At 39.0% G+C, this 18,103-nt stretch overlaps 1 protein-coding gene across 1 annotated transcript; it reads right to left on the bottom strand.

Annotated features, from left to right (window-relative positions):
- Positions 1–3,998: 3,998 nt before the first annotated feature.
- On the bottom strand, positions 3,999–18,097 carry socs7 (suppressor of cytokine signaling 7). Its single transcript, XM_079686602.1, has 7 exons — positions 16,023–18,097; positions 15,664–15,806; positions 13,290–13,458; positions 11,378–11,506; positions 8,371–8,506; positions 7,764–7,904; positions 3,999–6,961 (listed from the first exon to the last, which is right to left on the bottom strand). Exons 1-6 carry the CDS (start codon positions 16,639–16,641, stop codon positions 7,787–7,789), a joined length of 1,314 nt encoding a protein of 437 aa, XP_079542728.1. The 5' UTR covers positions 16,642–18,097; the 3' UTR covers positions 3,999–6,961; positions 7,764–7,786.
- Between the last annotated feature and the right edge of the window lie 6 nt (positions 18,098–18,103).

Below are 18,103 nucleotides of genomic sequence, written 5' to 3' on the forward strand. Positions count from 1 at the left end.
ACTCAAAAACAACAGTCCACACATTTGTGCTTAGCCTCTATTGATTTTGTATGAATTGATATTTCCCTCTGGCTTTATATGTGTATATTGTGCGATTGTGCCCTAGCATTATATTTCTATTTCATTGTGATGGATTAATATAACTTATATGTCTTCTGTAGTCTATCAAATGTAATAGTGATTATACATTTTTGAAATACTGCCATAACCTCAAAGTAAACAGATTATTAATGTATTTTAAATCACAGCAATGCCGCAATACTATATACCTTATACTCAACTGGCTGTTAAAAGCATGATTTCTTGTGATTACTGGCTGCAGTGGTGGAGGAAATACTGAGATTAATCTACCACACTTTAGAAATACTCTGTTATAAGGGAAAGTCCTGCACAGAAAATGAACAATAATAGTAATACATTCAAATGACTTGTTTTTGTTTGGAAAAAAGTGACGTAACCAATAAATGTTATGTATATCCTCTAATCCTGTAATTCTAATTATTAGTACTGTACCGTGTCGGGCGTGTCGGGTTGTGTAATTTATGGCAAAATATCACATTTTAAACCTTTTTCCTATGTTTGGTATACAAAAGTTATAATTTGTTCAACAACTAAACTCTCAGGTAAAAGTAGAGCAGCAAAAGTAGAAAGTGGTACAAGTTATGACTCATGTAAAGTGAAAGTACTTCAAATGTGTACTTTAGTGCAGTACTTTAGTAAATGTACTTGGATACATTTCACCACAGCCTGGCTCTGGCATGTGTGGAATGCAAGCTGTTGTCCATTGAATCCTTTTGTTATTCAACCTGCACAATGGACTGTAGCTAAACCCCGAAACGCTCATTTGGTGAAGTGTATTCAAAGATTTGTCCTTAAAATGTCACTTCTTGTCACATGATTAGCTCTCTTACTAGCCTTCAAGATTATTGTTAATGTCATCGCATCGCTGCCAGTCTTTAAGGATGTAATCACAATGTGAATTTGCACTATCCTCCTTTAAATGCACTGTTATATCATCTCAAATGTTCATATTATATGTCTATTCTATGCTAATGTTATGTCTATTTTTTTAAGTCTTTTAACTGGTAACTGTATTCTATGTGATATACATTTTCTGTGACAATTTTATGAGATATCAACTGTCTACTTGAAGCACTTTTGACTGCAATTCTTGTATGAAAGGTGCTACAAATAAAGCTTATTATCATATTACTGTCTTGTTGTCCGTCTTTTCCCAAATAGATGATTAGAGTTCAGACTGCTGACTGAGCTCAGAGCAGATTTGAACTCAGAAGACTCAGAATGTGTCTTTTTTATTGTGACGTTGGATCCCAACTCGACGATAGAGGCTGCCATGATTAATTACACTGTGATTTGAGTTTTCCAATTTTAACTGTATTGTAATATTATATTTTAACTGTACTATGTATTATTTTTTTGACCTGCACTTAAATCATGTTTTATAATTGTTTGTGTGATAGAGATTATGTAATGTTTTGTAGTGCTTGTTGATTGTTATGTACAATGTGTGTGTGTGTGTGTGTGTGTGTGTGTGTGTGTGTGTGTGTGTGTGTGTGTGTGTGTGTGTGTGTGTGTGTGTGTGTGTGTGTGTGTGTGTGTGTGTGTGTGTGTGTGTTAGTGTGGACTGCAGATGGAAATGAGCTAGCTTCAATCTGGCATAGTTCATCTCTTCTCTTTTCTGAGATCAATGTATTTGTATGCATGGAAATTGTTGAAATAAATACATAATATAAATATGATCCCAGCTCTCACCCTGCAGAGGAAATGTTCCAGTCGTGGCTCTCAGTCCCAGAGGTCGGAAATATTGGAGTAGAAATTCTTACTGTACTTAAGTAAATGTTTCTGGTATCAGTACTTTACTTTACATTACATGTTGCTTGTTAGAAGCTTTTATCCAAAGCGACTTCCATACTCAATACTGTGGACAATCCCCACAGGAGCAATTGGGGTGAAGTGTCTCAGGGACACAACGACATGCTGACTGCAGTGGGGTTTGAACCCCACTGTGTTGAGAACCCCCTGATCTCAACACCAACGCACTAGTCCACTGCTCCTTTACTCCACTACTTATTTTTCTGACGACTTTTTACTTCTTACTTTTTTAACACAAATACCTGTACTTTCTATTTCTTACATTTTACAAACAGCTTCGTTACTTTAGTTTTAATCTGTGTTTCATTACATTTAATAGAGCACTTTTCCGAATGCTCAAAGCTTTATATTATATTATATTACACATATCACACATGTAACAGTGAATACAGAAAATTAGGGTGTGTCTTGCCCAAGGACACAAAGTTATGGGTACTTTTTACTTAAGTACATTTTGAAGCCCATACTTATTTGCTTTTACTTGGCTATTATTTAACACGAGTACTTCTACTTGAGTAAAGGATGTGTGTACTTTTACCATCTCTGGTCATATATTCATGTTGCATTGTAGGAGGACTAAGAGGTAAGCCTGTTGGAGGTAAGCCTGTGACCTAAGTTAGTCATTGCCATATCTACACTGTAGCTAATGTGCACATGAAAATAAAGGATGTGTGTACTTTATCTCTGCTCCGTCCCCATCTGTCGTCCACATTCTCAGATCTGGCCTCCAGCGTTTTCATCCAACAACGATGGTCTGTCCCTCTCTCCCATTGGATCACTACCTCGTGTCTCTTTTCACGTCCACCATGCATGCCGGCCCTTTTCATATAGACTCCATTCTCCCAAAGAGTGCACTTGACCTTATTCACCGTGCATGGTGTCTGTGGCTCTGCTGAGTAATCCTCTCCCTGAATTTTTCTTTAAAGTGCTCGGGAAACTAGAGTCTTGCTTTTAGCTAAAGCACGGTCTCCCTCTTCAGCTGGAGTGTGCAGTAGTTAGCGTTGGAGGATGCAGATATACTGTCTATCACCTTCTCCCCAGGCACGTCTGTGGAGAGCATCAGAGAGAAAGAGCTGCATAATTTACCCGAGATATCTCACTCTTTTTATCACTTAACAAGCTTCATGAGCCAGCCACAGCGATATAGCGCCAGAGTATTCAGCCTTAAACATTTCAAAGTGAATAGCTGCCGTTAAAAATGAAGCACTTGCAGAGGAAGCTCAAACAGAAGAACCTTGTTATATCGTGTTAACTGTCAGAGACTCATCCATGTGATGTATGCATATGCTCACCGTTAGCACTGTTGAAGTCACTTGCTTTTGTCTGGATATTCCACATTAAACATTTCAAATAATGGAATCCATTAACAGAAAATGTATCAGCTAGAAAATGTCATATTTTAAATGGAAAAATGCCTGTTAATTATGTTTTTAGATTACAAAATATAAATATTTACTGTTTTTGACTTATTGTATAATGTAATTATGTACTCAAGTATTTTACCATTGTACAATTTTGAGGTACTTGTATTTACATTTTTCTGTTTTATTCTACTATAGATTTTGGAAGCAAATGTACTACTTTTTTACTATACTTTAAAAAGATATTGGCTACTGGTAGCTTTGAAGAATAACATTATTGATTTAATCTATAAAGATGAAAATTATTATGGATTAAGCTACGGAGCAAAGATACTTATTTCAGCACCTGTTATTGAAATTCAGTAAAAGTATATCTACTTGAAATTATAAGTCTGAATTGGGCCATTCTTTTTGGGGTATTTTAGATTTATACGGTACTAACACTTTTTTGCTATGACTTCAATATGACTTTTGAACAGCCATATCCACTGGTGGAGTTAGTTGGACCTCATTTTGTTATCTTTTTCAATGTTAACCGCTGTGAATGAAATGTTGGCTTTTTGGAGAAACATCTTGACATCCATTTTTGTTTTCATCTACACAGCTAAACAACATGTGCACAAAGCTTTGGGTTAACCTTTCTGGGCTCGGCAACAGGTCCTCAATATTTCCATTATCCTTATCAAATGATGAACTCTGGAATATCCACCGCCTTAAAATATCCAAATTTAAAAATGATCCCACACAGCAAAGTTTATTTTTCTTGATTTTTTACTGAAAGCGCTGAGCCAGTAGCCAGCGTCAGGGTACTGAGAAATAGAATGAGCAAAACACACCTGGGCATTTCAACAAATAAATCCGACAGGTAGAGATGAGTCACGGCAGGTACACACACTCTGAGGCAGGGCATTCTGGGAAAAAAATGTGGGCTTTTAAACTCCTGGTACCATAACATCGAATTCAGAAAGACAATTACCCTTATAATTCTCTTACCTCTGAATCTAAAAAGGTAAGGTTTCTGTTCTGTGTTCTACCTATCAACAGAAGTGCATTATTCATAAATAATAAATAAATAATTTATATAATCTCAACAATAAAAAGTGACATCTTTTTCATTTTTTGCATTCAGAGAGGTGGCTATATTAAATACAACTTTGTTAAAATCAGCTGTTTGTTTTGTTAATTGCATTTCTGAAGATATTCGTATCTTTGGTGTGTTTTTCCAGCTACTATATGTTAAAATCACATCATACTGTAGAGATCAATATTACCAAGTCATCTACCAACATAAGCCTCAATGTACCAGAATGCATTGCAACTCAAGGACATGTTGTGCTATTAGTATCAAAGGTAACTTAATTATTATAATTGGGCCACAAGTTTGCTATATGTATTATATGATTTCAAACAACGCTCATCTTAAGGTTGCCAAGAGGCATTCTGGGAAATGTAGGAAATCAGTTTACATTCCTAAAGTGCATGAAACACAAAGGGACACAAAGCAACAAGATGTTATTTTCTGAACCTATCATTTGATTGGATAGAGATGACATTTTTAAGCCACTACATCAACTAAAAATCTATCATGTCAGAGGGAAATGAAAACAACGTCTTCCTGAAAAACAAAAGGTCAGATTTCTGTGACCTGATCAGGGCTTGATGACGGTCTGTAAAACAAGAGATGCTGGAGGTCAGGATTTGGATTGTTTTGGGGATTTAAAAATAACTGCGGTTGTGCTCATTTAAGGCTGTTTCTGCAGGCTGAATATTTAAGCTTTGTGAGATTTTAAGTGGGGAAAAGTCACATGACACCTTAGCTAAATGCAGAGAAAAAAGCAGCAGAAAAATAGTGACAAGAACGGATGAGCTTGACTCAGATGTTCCGGTTGTTGTTAGTGGATTACATCTGCCTGTTTTTCATTAGATATAACAAACAAATTATCTGTTACTGTGGTTTCCATTTCATTTAAAGTGACCTCAGTGGGACAGGTTCATCACTCACTAGTGTTGAGTTGAGAAAAAATTAAACAAAAAAAACATCCTTTTGCAGACACAGAAAGCCCAATCTTGCACTAATTTGCCTAAATAAAAATGAAATGACAATTTTGTAATACAATCAGGCTCAAAAACACAATAAAAACCATTCAAAGGTTGAGATGTTTATGATGTAAAATCTTCCCTCTGAGAAAAATCCTTCCACGTATTTCTATTTTCTGTCATATATGTCCCTTTGCTATTAGCATTCCATTAGCTCTGTTGCTAACATTTTAAAGGACTTCTTCACTTCCATTTGTATAACAATGAATGACCTCGGTTCACCCTTGAATTCTTAAAAAGACGATATTTTTCTCACATGCCTCCACCGGCGAACAAATGATCTAAAAATGGTGAAAATTCTCACACAAAAACATTTATTGTTTTTGGATTTTGATATACTTTATTAATCCCTGTGGGGAAATTGTTTCTCTGCATTTGACCCATCCTAGTGTTAGGAGCAGTGTGCTGCCATTTTGAACGGCGCTCGGGTGGGGCAGTGCCTTGCTCAGGGACACCTCAGTAGCACTTGGTCTTGCCGGGACTTGAACTGGTGACCTTCCAGTTGCCAAGCCAACTCCCTATCGACTTCGCCACCACCGCCCTAGCTAATTCCTAATTCGTGTGTGTAGACTTGGATTATACTGCACCTGTTGTGTGACATTTTGTAAAAGGATGTTTTAATAGAGTTCTCCTGTTGTTGCAGCGCCCAGACATAACCTTAAACAAAGCTTGCAATACAATAAAAAATGGTCAAAATGTAAGTGATAAAGTGGAGAAGTTCCCATGGTGATATTAACTCTATTCTTCTGCAATTTCTTTAAAGATATTTTCGTTAAATATTGTTTTACTCTGAGCCATGAATCTCCACTTAACGGTCACTTCCATTCACCACACTTTTCAAATATATTCTTATAAATATTCTAAAGGTTTTTACATAGGGATGTGTTCATATATCATTCATAGCATAATTTATAGATTTCATATTTACTTATTTACTTCAAACCATAACGACTTTTCTCCATTTCATGACTCTTAATCCCCCACGGAGGCATGTGAGTTTAAGGTCACGGGGTGAGATTTAGATTTACAAATGTTCACTTTGAAGCTGAAGTTTCCTTTTAAGATTCCATTTCTTTTAATAAATAAAAACAGGGTAACCTTAGTGCGATTACAGGCCCTCCAACATGGTGGCCTGTCCGTCTTTGACCCCTCGAGTGTGTGAATGCCCGGCCTCGTCGTGTGTATATCTCTTAATCCTAAAACTCTCTTTTTGACAGCATGGAAGGAAAAACAAGGAAACGGCAGCAAACAACAGTTGTACAAATCGACCAGTGCATTGTGTGTTTTTTTAAAAGTCCAAGATCAGTAGCATCAGAAAAATCAAGTTCATCGTAATCCTCTTTTTCTCCTCCTTTTAGTTTCCACATGTTTTCTCAGGTGAGAGCGTCTCGTCAGTCCCTCTGAAGACGAGGCTGAGTCCTCTGCACCTGAACGTCTCACTGACAGTTTTTCCCGCTGCAAACACTCGTCCGTCTTTTTAAGTTAGTCCGAGTCCAGAGAGAGGCGCGTCCGTCCGAGTCCGCCCGGAGACACGGAGACATCCAGGGACTGTGATTGGCTGATGCTGGAAGACTGGCAGACCAGTTCAGATCAGTCCTCCATTCACAAACCTGAGCAGAGACACGGGTAGAAATTTGTTTATTATTCCTGTATCAAACCTATGTCTCGCATGGAGCACAAACACCTGTTTACAGTCGTTTGTATTATACCTGCATCAAACCTGCATCATTAAACCTCTTAAATAGAACATAGTCATCTCTTAACACTCTACATATATATATTTTTAATATTTTTTTTTAAATTTATGTGTTTATTTTGGTATTTATGAACTAATTTAATAATTATTACAATAGGAAAATATAAAAAAATGTACATAATCTATTTACCTTACTCTATATTTCGCTGTATATGGTTGACTTTATTTCTGCATTTACCGAAAGATGGAGATAAATATCTGCTTTTTTATTTTTTATTCATTCATAATTACAAAATAATCTTGCTCTGTTTTTCACTTAACATTGTTTACCTATTTTGCCTTTTCCTTGTTATTTTATTCCACTGTATAACTGTATGTTTTCTTTCATTTGACATGCATACAGTTCAATTATTTTTGAATTTTACGAGCATAATTGTGTCTCTTGCACTATTCTTATACTATTTCTGTTTATGTCTCAAGGATAGCATGTTAGCGTTTTTGTTGTTGAAGGAGCCTGACACCTAATATTTACGTAGACAACAAATGTGCATATGATAAAAAAGCCTCTGAATATTTGAATCTGTGAGCGTTTCAAGTTAGTTTAAAGCGGCGTTCACATGTTCCTATCTATACTAAACATTTCTAATGAGTTAGTTGTGTGTGAATCTGATGAGTCATGTCAGTTAAATATATAATTATACTTTATATTTCCTCACTTGAGCTGCGAGGATCTCTGCTGCTACGTCTGCGACTCGGCCTCCTGCCCGCCCCCCGCCCTCCGGACGCTCTTGATGGACAGGTACGTCTCCTCCTCAGGGTCGTAGTAATAAAACTTACTCAGGTACGATATTAGTGGTCTGAGGAAAGAAGGGGAAAAACAACAATCAGATATTTGTGCCTGTAAAGAATTGTTTATTTGTTCTAAATGAAAGGTGACTGAAACTCTAAATTCAGCAAAAGTTAGGATAACATAACCATAAAGCCTAACTTCCATAAGTAAACAAACCGTCTACAAATAACTTTTAATACAAAAGAAAATGGTCTTATGTGTATTTCTTAAATGTTGGGCCTTATTCACCTGTATTTTATATCAAAATGTGTGGAATTTCTTTAAAGGCTTGCTCAAACATCATTAAGAGACCGATTTCTGTCACATTTTATCCCTCAAACCTGCCAAAATGTTTTCATTTTTATGTGTTCTCATTCTCTGCATCTTCTGATGTATGGAGGGATACAAGCAGATATCCAGAATCTCCTCTGGGTTTTAAAATGCTCAACAACAGGTGAATATTTAACTGTTTTTCTGTAGTTTTCAAGCAGTACCTGGGCAGTGGAAGCTCCTGGATGTGGTCGATGCGGACCATTTGTCGAATGCAGAAGCGACAGAGATGTTGAAGAGACTTCACGTTGCTGAAGCGGGAAACAGGATACAGAAGCTGGACCGGGGTGGGAGGAAGCCCTGCAACACACACACATACTCATTATTCATTTATACACCTCCTTTGGACTCCTTTGTTTACTTTGGGAACATAATGACGTCACTATGTAAGGCTAGTGCTCCAACACATTGTGCGTGATAGGCTAAGGGGTGGGACATCTCTAAGCGGTTGACCAATCACAACAGAGCTGGCCAGCTAACCAATCAGAGCAGACTGGGCTCTGGTTTCAGACAGAGGGTGAAAATAGGTGCTGCAGCACAGGCAGTATGAGAACAATAAAGAGCTTTTTGAACATTAAATCATGGAGACATGTCCCAGGAGAGACACTACATACTGATATACACCTGGACATCAGCAGGAGAGGACTCTTTAAAGTAGAGACACTACATACTGATATACACCTGAACATCAGCAGGAGAGGACTCTTTAAAGTAGAGACACTACATACTGATATACACCTGAACATCAGCAGGAGAGGACTCTTTAAAGTAGAGACACTACATACTGATATACACCTGAACATCAGCAGGAGAGGAGTCTTTAAAGTAGAGACACTACATACTGATATACACCTGAACATCAGCAGGAGAGGACTCTTTAAAGTAGAGACACTACATCCTGATATACACCTGAACATCATCAGGAGAGGACTCTTTAAAGTAGAGACACTACATACTGATATACACCTGAACATCAGCAGGAGAGGACTCTTTAAAGTAGAGACACTACATACTGATATACACCTGAACATCAGCAGGAGAGGACTCTTTAAAGTAGAGACACTACATACTGATATACATCTGAACATCAGCAGGAGAGGACTCTTTAAAGTAGAGACACTACATACTGATATACACCTGGACATCAGCAGGAGAGGACTCTTTAAAGTAGAGACACTACATACTGATATACACCTGAACATCAGCAGGAGAGGACTCTTTAAAGTAGAGACACTACATACTGATATACACCTGAACATCAGCAGGAGATGACTCTTTAAAGTAGAGACACTACATACTGATATACACCTGAACATCAGCAGGAGAGGACTCTTTAAAGTAGAGACACTACATACTGATATACACCTGAACATCAGCAGCAGAGGACTCTTTAAAGTAGAGACACTACATACTGATATACACCTGAACATCAGCAGGAGAGGACTCTTTAAAGTAGAGACACTACATACTGATATACACCTGAACATCAGCAGGAGAGGACTCTTTAAAGTAGAGACACTACATCCTGACATACACCTGAACATCATCAGGAGAGGACTCTTTAAATTAGAGACACTACATACTGATATACACCTGAACATCAGCAGGAGAGGACTCTTTAAAGTAGAGACACTACATACTGATATACACCTGAACATCAGCAGGAGAGGACTCTTTAAAGTAGAGACACTACATACTGATATACCTGAACATCAGCAGGAGAGGACTCTTTAAAGTAGAGACACTACATACTGATATGAACCTGAAAATGAGCAGATGAATTCCTCTTCCTGTCGTTGGTATACTAGTTATCAAAATCTCCAAATCCTCCCTCAGAGCTGATGTTTAAAAACCAAACCGTGAGCTGAATTTTAAAACATAAATCAGTGAGTGGGAGGAAAAATTAGGATTTGTTGCTCAATAAAACGCCTCCAAACTTTACTCTGCTCACTCATTGATTTTCTATGCAGCAGGTATTACAATAAAACCAGGGAGCTTATTTTTGTCTCAACAAGGATAAAAATGAGGATAAAAAGATTTGATCTACTGTTAGATTCATCCTTAATCTAATCCTTAATCTAATATTATTCAATTGAACTGCCATTCAAATCTGAACCCAAAACCAAAGCAATAACAACAAATAAAACATGTATTTTTAGGAGAACATCTGGTCACAAACTCACATGGGAATCAGGGGTTGAAGACGTTTTGCAATATTTTATTAAAGTAAAATCATTTTAAAGGCCAGCCCATTTTATATTCTGTGTCTTCATTGTATTTTTTAAACCTATAAATGAATAAATGCATTGAATTAAATAAAATGCTGGGTAATAATAATAACTATTTTTTCCCTATTATTATTCCTTATGGGATGTAAAAAGGGTAAAAAAGTAAAGTAAGTAAAGTACAAGTACCGCAAATGTGCACTTAAATACAGATCTAAAGGTGGGGTAGTTAATTTTGGAGAAACCAGCTCGAGAGCGCTAGAATTTGAAAGTACACAACCGGAGAAAATCTGCCACTTCCTTACAGAGCCCTTCCTCCAACACACACGAACGCGCACATGACCAATGAGGGCACGAGATCAGTTTGTGCACAGATTGAAGGCTGACAGGCAGGTAGGCCATCCAGTTACTTTAGCCGGGCCGGCTCAGATGATTGGTCGTGCTTTTTACAGCGCCACGGCTTCTACAGATTAAATTTTTTTATGTATTTATTGTCAAAGCACTTCAGATATTCATTGCTATCGGGATGTTAAGAGCATTCCATGGAATATAACAAAAAGTGTATCTCGAGCCGGTTTTTCAAACTTACCTACCCCAAATTTAAGAAAATGTGTTATTACATACGACCATTTGAAATCCATGTAATTATTGTAAATGATTTGACTAGCCACAACGCTAATGTGGCAAAAAAACATCTAAAAGTGTTTTAAAAATAAAAGCTTCCTATCTGCTATCAGCTGATCTGGGCTTCCACACATGCAGAATGTACTTGAGTATTTGTACTTTGCCAGCACTGATATGAACACAAAAACAAACATTTGATGCATTCTCACAACCATAGAGGCTGCAGACGCACAGACGGTCTCAGGCACTTCTCACTAAGTGGCAGCTCACATCCATTTTTGATGGTCTCAGGCTGCGTGCAGATCTCTGACCTATATTTTACCTGGGACTCTGGAGCGCAGGAAGTAGAGGAATTTTCCGTTCTTGGAGTGCATGATGGCTCGCTCGATAAACTCCACCACCGAGTGGCAGCGGTCCTCGAACTTCGGGTGACACCACAGGCTGAACGTCCCTGCAGAGAGGGAGAGAACATGTGTTCATTCTTTATGTTCCACGTGTAGAACAATATTCATTTCATTTCAAGCCTTTATTTAATCAGATGAATCCCATTGAGATCATTGATCTCTTTTTCAAGGGAGACCTGCTCAAGTAGTTCCAAATGAAAACATAGAAACATAGACAGAACGACAAGGACATCAGTACAGCATCATTTACATCATTATCCACAGAAACAGGTACCAACAGCTTCCGATTGAGTAGCATCCAACCGAGCTTTAAAAACATTTAGTGGCACCAGATTGCTCAGCTTCCATTCCTTTTGCAGACTAAATATTGGCTTCAAAAATACAAAAGTACATTACTGGGAAATGTATTCATTTATTTGCAATCCATACATGTTGATGGAAAGCACGTCTGTAAATGTGCTATATGAATAAACTAACCTTAACCATTAATTGTTGAAATATTTGACTTTAGCTACAAGTTAACCCTTATGTTGCAAAAACTACCAAAAATAAATGTTCTGTGTAAGATTTCTAAATAAAAACCTCTAATTAGGACAGAACGCTCCCTATCTGCAACCAGACTGTGAGTGTGTGTGTGTGTGTGTGTGTGTGTGTGTGTGTGTGTGTGTGTGTGTGTGTGTGTGTGTGTGTGTGTGTGTGTGTGTGTGTGTCTTCCTGTTGACCGCTCATTGGTTCCTGCCCTCGATGCATGTCATGCCGCGATGCGTTCATGCACACTCGGCCGTGTTGATGTGAATGTGTTGTGTCAGTCGCGGCTGCACGTCTGCATAATGAATGTGTCTCTGGGCATGACTCTATAGCTTCAGAATGACTCACAATGCAGAGCCTCGTTTATGTATGCCAGTCTCTGTGTGTGTGTGTGTGTGTGTGTGTGTGTGTGTGTGTGTGTGTGTGTGTGTGTGTGTGTGTGTGTGTGTGTGTGTGTGTGTGTGTGTGTGTGTGTGTGTGTGTGCGTGTGCGTGTGTGTGTGTGTGTGTGTGTGTGTGGTTACAAATGTATTTTTCATGAGTCACCTTGTTGGTTTGTCACACATGTGGCGTGTGGTGTTGTTAATGCTTCAGCGTCGTAGTGCGACCTTGTTGGATTATCGTGTTTGAGTTTATTATGATTTATTTGTGCTCTGTTGTTCCTTTCGCTCCTTTTGTTTTTGTCAACGTCAGCGTTTTAAAGGATACAGCAACATTAAACAACGACAATTAGCAGAAGAAATGGTGTAAATATGTTTTTTGCTGAGTGTGTTCTTATTTGGTGCATGTGTGCAAAAATATCTTCTGTTTCTCATAATGATAGTTGGATCCATATTTTGCTCTAGACCGGGACTCCATGCAAACAAAAATGTCCTGTGTATTTCTGGACTATGTGTGTAATGTGTAAAAAACAACTGTGAAAACTGAAGTACCTCCATTGGACTCCTTTGTTTACTTTCGGGACAAAGTGACATCACTATGTAACGCATGCTTTTCTATTGGCTAGCACTCCGACAGATTGTACTTGAGTGTGAGTGTGTGTGTGTGTGTGTGTGTGTGTGTGTGTGTGTGTGTGTGTGTGTGTGTGTGTGTGTGTGTGTGTGTGTGTGTGTGTGTGTGTGTGTGTGTGTGTGTGTGTGTGTCTCACCTCTGTAGTGCTCCATGCGTGTGTGTTTGTGTGTGTGTGTGTCTCACCTCTGTAGTGCTCCATGCGTGTGTGTTTGTGTGTGTGTGTGTGTGTGTGTGTGTGTGTGTGTGTGTGTGTGTGTGTGTGTGTGTGTGTGTGTGTGTGTGTGTGTCTCACCTCTGTAGTGCTCCATGCGTGTGTGGTGTGTGACGCCCTGCGACCTGAAGCTGAGGCTCAGGATGTATCGAGGGTCCGAGCTATCCCTCACCAGGAAGGATCCGTCAGGTTTCCCCTTCAGCTTCATCTCCGCGTCCTCCCAGTTCATCGGACCCCAGTACCAGCCGCACTGAGGACAACACAACAACAAAACCTTTATAAAAACAATAACAACAACTACAACTAACAAAAACACAACTGCTATTTTTCTTTCTCTCCAATGATAATGAAAAAAAGAGACTATTCTGCACTATTTCTATTATATTATATGTTATTGTATTTACTTGCACTATTCTATCCGTCTTGTGTGTTGCTCTGTAGGAGGAGCCTGTGACCTCAGAGTTTTATTGACATATCTACACTGCAGCTTTGTACACATGACAATAAAAGCCATCTTGATTAAAGCCTACTTTTTATACTCCATGGAATCTACACCTTCCAACGTGCAGGAAAGACAGTTCTCTCGACTTCAGACATTGATATCTCCACAGTGAGATACAGAGACTTTTAAAACCATTCAAAATGCATCTGAAACGTTGCTTTCCCTTCGATCTCATGTTAACTCAAATTGAAGCTCGCCCAAACAAATCTTACAGCTGTGGATAATCAAATCATTGTCCATTTTAACGCACAAAAATACAAATACAAATCTGGTTCCAGCCCACTTTGACAGGACACTGAATACCTTTGATTTATGGACTGTTGGTCGGACAAAAAAAACTTTTGAAGCAGAAACTACGTTGGAATTTAAAAAACAACTATTTTCTGATTTTTTATGACCAAAAATGTATCGGTTAACTGAGAATATATTCAGCATATTCACCTATAATGAAAATAATCAATATTTGCACCACACTTTGCACAAAACATGCTATCCCCTGAATAACAGACATGAATGAAAATGAGTGAATGTAGGAGATAAGATAAGACTTTATTCATCACGAAGGAAATTGTTGTGCCAGAGTTACAAAAATACAATAAACAAAGCAGCATAATAATAAAACTGTACACTAACGGTGCAGTAAAAAGAGCAAACCTGTTAAGCCCCGAGCCTGTTTTTCAGGTCTCAGGCTCGAAAATGACATGCCCAGAACAAATGACCATATCTTCCCTTCTAAAAGGGTTAAATTAATAATCTTTTTTTCTCAAAGCAAGGTTACATCTGTGAGTTGGGTGTAGAAGTCTCAGAATCAATATAGATGTTTTATAAAGTAAATTCAGATTGAACACAGTAAAAAAATGTACATTATAGTGTCCGTCCAAAAAAACCAAATTACTTATAGTGAAAACCACCCTTCAATGATGGGTTAGTAGACTAAAAGCTTTAGGAATCCAAACTACAACATATAATAAGTACCCTGTATCAAGATTGATGCAAAACAAGTGAAATCGGACCTTTTTAGAGAGATTTAGCAAAAACAAAACTCTTCTGGGGTCATTTGGGTGGATTTTCCATATCTCTGGCCCCCCTTGGTCGATTTTGATGATTGACATCTCTTTTTAACCGCTAGAGCCAATCGAGGGGAACACCCACATACACACACACTCTACCAAATAAGGAGTGAGAGTGACGCATAGCAAAAACCGGAAGCTGCAATAACTCGGTGGCTACCATTAGCAGCTAACTTTTACTCTCCGATTTTTACATAAAAATGGAATTATGGATTATAAATATTTCTTAAAGTGACAGACACATTCAATTAACCTATGGATTAACGCTCAGCTGCGTTTTTTCTCGTTTTAATGCCATTGAACACGACTTTTGATCAGAATAACAGCTAAAGTGAGACGATGTGCCGCTTTTACTCCGTAATGCTACGTGTTGTGATGTCTGTGTTTACTTCTCCTGTCGTGAGTTCTGATTGCTCAGTGATGATACTATACCTATATAATCTGTGGAGTCTCAGCTTTAATCAGATATCTTGTATGTGCAGCTACGATAAGTAATAAGGGTATCTTTATCTTGAGTTCTGTGCCAAAATGCAATAGCATTTTTTCGCTCAGGGGTCATTTAGATGCTTCTTATGAGACTTGTGTTTTGTTTTGGTAAAAATTGTTTGTATCGTCAGTTATCTGAGATTCTTCCCGTTAATCTGATATAACACATTAATAGGTTTTTAAATATTAAGATGCCCTGAGACACAGTGTCGTGATTTTTTTTTAAAAAGACCCTCCGAAGGGGTCTTTGGGGCTTAACAGGTTAAATCACGTCATTAAGTAAATATTAACAGTATTTATTTAGTAGTGCAAGAGAACGTAGTGGCAGATACGTAATTGCACGTTATCATAGCACATTCTTAAAAGTCGTAATAAGTCAATAACAATGTCCTCTCACCTTCTCCAGCTCTCGCAGGCTGGCGGTGAAGTTGCTGGCCTCAGATCGCCTGAGGGCGCACAGCATGGGGGGCGGAGCCTGTCTGGAGGGGGGGGCGCCCATCGGGGAGGGGGCCGCGTGGGGGAGGGCCCGGAGGAAGGCGTCTGTATCAGGGGAAACATATCAGACATTTAAAAGAGTGCTACGTCCACAATTTTTAAAGTTAAGTGGAATAGTATATTAATTTGTGTGTAAGGAAACTGACAACAAGAAGACACATACAATTTTGGAAACGTGTGTTGGATAAATGTGATTGGATGTTTTTTCTCCTTCCTGCCCAGCGACAGGAAGGGATGACGTTTTTTTCAGACTGGTCTTACCATTGAGGCTGAGACTGTGCTGGATGGTGGCGTGTGAGGGAAGAGGAGGAGGAGGGAGAGGAAGAGGGAGGGACTGCAGGGAGGCACCCATTACGCTCACTAGGAAGGGACCAGGCTGAGGCCCCGCTATGTCATCTGGAGGGAGGACAGGAAGGAGAGGAGAGGAGAGGAGAGAGCAAGGAGGGAAGGGGAGGGGAGGGAGGGAACAAGGAGAGGAGAGGAGAGGAGAGCAAGGACAGGGGAGGACAGGAAGGAAAGGACAGGAGAGGAGAGGAAGGGGGAGAAGAGGGGAGGAGAGGAGAGGAGAGGAGAGGAGAGGAGAGGAGAGGAGAGGAGAGGAGAGGAGAGGAAGAAGGTAGGAATAGGACACGAAGGAAAGAAAAGGGGAGAACAAGGAGGCAGGAAGGAAAAAACAGAAGGAGAGGAGAGGGATGGAAGAAGGTATATAAAAAAGGGAGGAAGGAAGGAAGGAAGGAAGGAAGGAAGGAAGGAAGGAAGGAAGGAAGGAAGGAAGGAAGGAAGGAAGGAAAAGAACATGAAGGAGGAAGGAAGGAAGGTCAGGATGGGAGAGGGATGTAAACAAGGTTGTAGAGGGTGAGGGAAGAAAGTGAGAAACCATAATAAAGTGTCAGGAAGGGGAGAAGGAAGCAGAGAAAGTGAAGGAAGATAAACAAAGGAAGGACAGGAAGTTTCAACACCATCAGACAGGAAGTCTCGGCCCTCGTAATATCTACCATTAGGATTCCTTATTGTGCAATGAACCTTTAATTGTCAACAAATCTCACATAAACAAAAGCATCAAATCATAAGCATTGTGTCCCAGCAGTTACATCCACTTCCTGTTTGACATAGAGCTCCAAAAACTCACTAAAGGACTAACTGTGTATTCATCCGCCGCTGAAAATAGTCCCCAACAAATGCACTACTTCCTGCTGTGTGTTTGATTAAAACTAGAGTGAGACGTGTGATGAATGTAATGTTACAGTCAGTAGTGGGACTCACACCATCTGTTTGGTCTGATCATGTGATCTTAAAACCAACATACAGGACTTTCCAAAGGGAAGGGGAAGTGTGGAGCAGAATGTGGGTCAGAAAATAACACCAGGCTACGAGCAGAAATATGCATGTGAAAGGTCAAAGAAAGGCCATGGAATTAGAAATGTGTCTATAAAAACACTGATACTCTGGAATATAACTTTTAAATATCGTTGGTTACACTTGATTAATTGTCATATATTTATAAATCACTGTTTGCCGAGTCACGGTATGCCCACACGGCAGCGTCGCGTGCTTCAACGGAAACGCTTCCCATTCACTTTGCATGGGGTGACGTCACGCTTTGCCAAACTGCATTGTGGTTCCACCGCGTCGCTTTGCCTCCGTTGCTCGCTTCGAAAGTTGAGAAAAGTTCAACTTTTCAAGCGTCGACGGAAGCGGCAGCCAATCAAATCATATGCTAGTAAGAAAAGCTCTAGCCAATCAAACCGCGTGCTTGTGTGTCCGGGGCGGGAGATTCATGTGATTGGTTGTTGGTCGCACGCCAGACATGCCCACCGGCAAGCTTCAACGCGATGTTGCCGTGTGGACGTACCGTGAGTGTTTTCTGATGTGGGCGTATTGTTTGTTTTTGCATTTTCTGACAAAAATAAACTACAATTAATTAAATAAGAATTAATTATACGTTTAAAAAACAACACAGCGGTGCAATTCAATGTTTCTGTGGCCTCTACTTGCTATTGTCCCCTAGTCAGGGCTAAATAACATTTTGTAGGAATTTTGCTTCTAAAGATTTAAAAAATTGATCTGAACAAACTTGATAATAAAAAATAAATAAATAAAATACAAAAATAAATAAAAAAAGACAGAAAGAAAGAAATAATAAGGAAGAATATACATACTGTAACACTGCATTACCCCAAATAAATAATAATGATAATCCTAAAATCTACATTTAAAACAATATATATAATAATAACATTTGATTTATCCTTACAGCGTGAACCAATAGAAAAGAATGAACCACACGCCCTCAAAGTGCATTTCCCTGCCACAGATTGTTTCCCTGCGACAGGATGAAGCTG

The sequence above is a fragment of the Notothenia rossii genome (assembly GCF_949606895.1).
Source record: "Notothenia rossii genome assembly, chromosome: 1".
NCBI lineage: Eukaryota > Metazoa > Chordata > Actinopteri > Perciformes > Nototheniidae > Notothenia > Notothenia rossii.

Bases quoted from the DNA above. Each gene is read 5' to 3' on its own strand.
- socs7 (XM_079686602.1), bottom strand. From the start codon at position 16,641: ATGGTTTCTCACTTTCTTCCCTCACCCTCTACAACCTTGTTTACATCC. The intron at 11,507-13,289 runs GTGAGACACACA...CCCTCTCTGCAG, and splicing joins ACGCATGGAGCACTACAGAG to GGACGTTCAGCCTGTGGTGT. The intron at 8,507-11,377 runs GTAAAATATAGG...TGTGTGTTGCAG, and splicing joins CCTGCGCTCCAGAGTCCCAG to GGCTTCCTCCCACCCCGGTC.